Here is a 2,049-nt window from a genome sequence, read left to right as displayed (position 1 = left end):
ATCAACTTTTAGTTAATTAATATTAGTCAATTTTAAAATTTAAATATATAATTTAAGATTTAAAGTTAATGATTTATGATTTAGAATATAGAATTTAACACAAACAAAACAATTTTAAAAAATGGACTGAAATCGGTTGAAAAAAGTTTGTTTCTTAACATTACTCAAATATTTAACTAGGAGAGGAATACTTATATCAACATTTTACACAAATTAGTATAAGAAACAATAAATATAAGCATTTATATCATAGGCAACAACCTTGCCACAAAGATTTTCCAAAATGTAAGGAACTTTGCTGACACAGTTGTAGCAAGCAGTGTTTGATAAATCTCCTCTGCATTGGTACAAACCCATGATCATATTATTCTGGCCAGTGCCAGAATTTGTTGTGAAGAAAGGTTTTTGTGAAGATTGTGAAACAAGAGAAACCAATAAGGATTTGAGGTTCTGTGAGTAAACCCCAGATGGGTCATGTAGTTTCTGATCTGAACAAACTTTGTAAACCAAGCTTGTGTTATCTGCAGCATCTGACAGAGGAAGAAGGAAGAGAAGAATAACAGTAGTGAAGAGAAGAAGAAAAGGGTGAGAATAGTGCCTTTTGATAATGCTCATTTTGTTGGGGTTTCAGAATGTGAAGATTTTATTCAATTTTAACGTTCTTATGCTCTATTTATTTGTTCACTCACAACAAGGAAGATTTTGGAATATAGTTTTCTGGCTTACTTGGTTTGGTGGTTTTGGCTTTTGTTGAGGGGTGTTTTTGTAACTTTTGCTTCTGTTGTCCTGGTACCATGATTGCTTTATATGCTACAATTTTTACCAGTCGAGTATGGTGTTTGGATCATGCTAATGTTGTGAGTTGTGACTTGTGACTTCTTTTTATTGTTGTTGTTTTCTTTTATTCTTTCTATGTCTTATTCTATTTTTTATTTTTCTTCCATTATTAGAAATTCGATTACTATACTCAAACGAAGTCTTACAAAATGAGTAAAAATTCTCCTGTCATTCTTTTTTATTAATTTTTAGTATCAAATTTGATACATTTAGTTGAGATCAAGTACTTACTTCTTTCACTAATTTCACTTGTTATTAAAATCATGTTTTAATATGAAGCTTGGGCTTAAACTATATTTGGTTTCATTATTGTGGTTAATCAGAATGGATAGCCTAACGAAGACTGTTATTGTTACAATTGTTAGCATAACTTAATTATAAGACCTAAAGGGAATTGTAAAATTAAGAAAAAAATTAATAAATAAAAGGTGAAGACTATTCCTTATACACTTTTTTTAATTTTGATATTGGGATAAGTATGGTGTATAGCCAAATTATGGGAGTGTGGGAGATTTAACGAAGATGTGACGACTGTGATCAACAAATTGGACGGTCTGATTTGGAGTAGAGTAATCGGACGGTCCGATTAGAGACATCGCAGGTAAATAAATCGGACCGTTCAATTTGCGCACTGCATGCCACGCGTCAAACATGCATGCACCCTCGCCCCTACTTGTATACTACTCGGTGATTACTCCATCCCTTTCACTTTCGTTCCATCCTTCCCTCACTCATTCCAAGTCCCCAATCCCACCTTTAACTCCACTGATTCCACTCTCTATTGTTGATGAAATCGGACTTTTGAGAAAAAAAATTGGACCACTAGTCTTCAACAATGCCAAAGAGAATGATAATAAAAGACGTTAATCGTCCAGAATTTTACATTGTTAATTATCTTGATCATTCTAATTATGTAAGTTATTAATAAATTTATTGTAGATGATATATAAAAATTATTGAATTAATTATTTTATTATGAGTATAATATAGATATTTAATAAAAGATTAATGATTTATTATTGTGTGTTGTTAGAATAGAATAGAATAGTTAAATTTGTTTGTTATGTTGGAAGTGTAAATGTTAAAATTGTTTTAATATAATAATTGTTGAAAGTGAATTATTATTATTATCAAAGATAGGGAGATTCGAACTCGCAATTTCTAAATGAGTATGGAGAGATTATGCCATTTGAACTATAATTTATTGGCGAA

At 30.6% G+C, this 2,049-nt stretch overlaps 1 protein-coding gene and 1 long non-coding RNA gene across 2 annotated transcripts in view; one reads left to right on the top strand and one right to left on the bottom strand.

The window, feature by feature from the left end:
- Window positions 1–843, bottom strand: part of LOC107628247 (cysteine-rich repeat secretory protein 11) — a 2,558-nt gene extending 1,715 nt beyond the window's left edge. The window contains exon 1 of the mRNA XM_016331012.2: window positions 262–843. Within this exon, the coding sequence (XP_016186498.1) occupies window positions 262–615 (354 nt within the window). The 5' untranslated portion in view covers window positions 616–843. The remainder of the gene's footprint in view (window positions 1–261) is intronic.
- The window catches only part of LOC110268774, a 12,230-nt gene extending 11,355 nt beyond the window's left edge, over window positions 1–875 (top strand). Inside the window, exon 3 of the long non-coding RNA XR_002357208.1 lies at window positions 863–875. This is a non-coding gene — a long non-coding RNA (uncharacterized LOC110268774). The remainder of the gene's footprint in view (window positions 1–862) is intronic.

Source organism: Arachis ipaensis, chromosome B02, assembly GCF_000816755.2.
Source record: "Arachis ipaensis cultivar K30076 chromosome B02, Araip1.1, whole genome shotgun sequence".
Lineage (NCBI taxonomy): Eukaryota > Viridiplantae > Streptophyta > Magnoliopsida > Fabales > Fabaceae > Arachis > Arachis ipaensis.
Note: the sequence above shows the minus strand (reverse complement) of the source record. Positions and strands in the feature narration are given on the sequence as shown.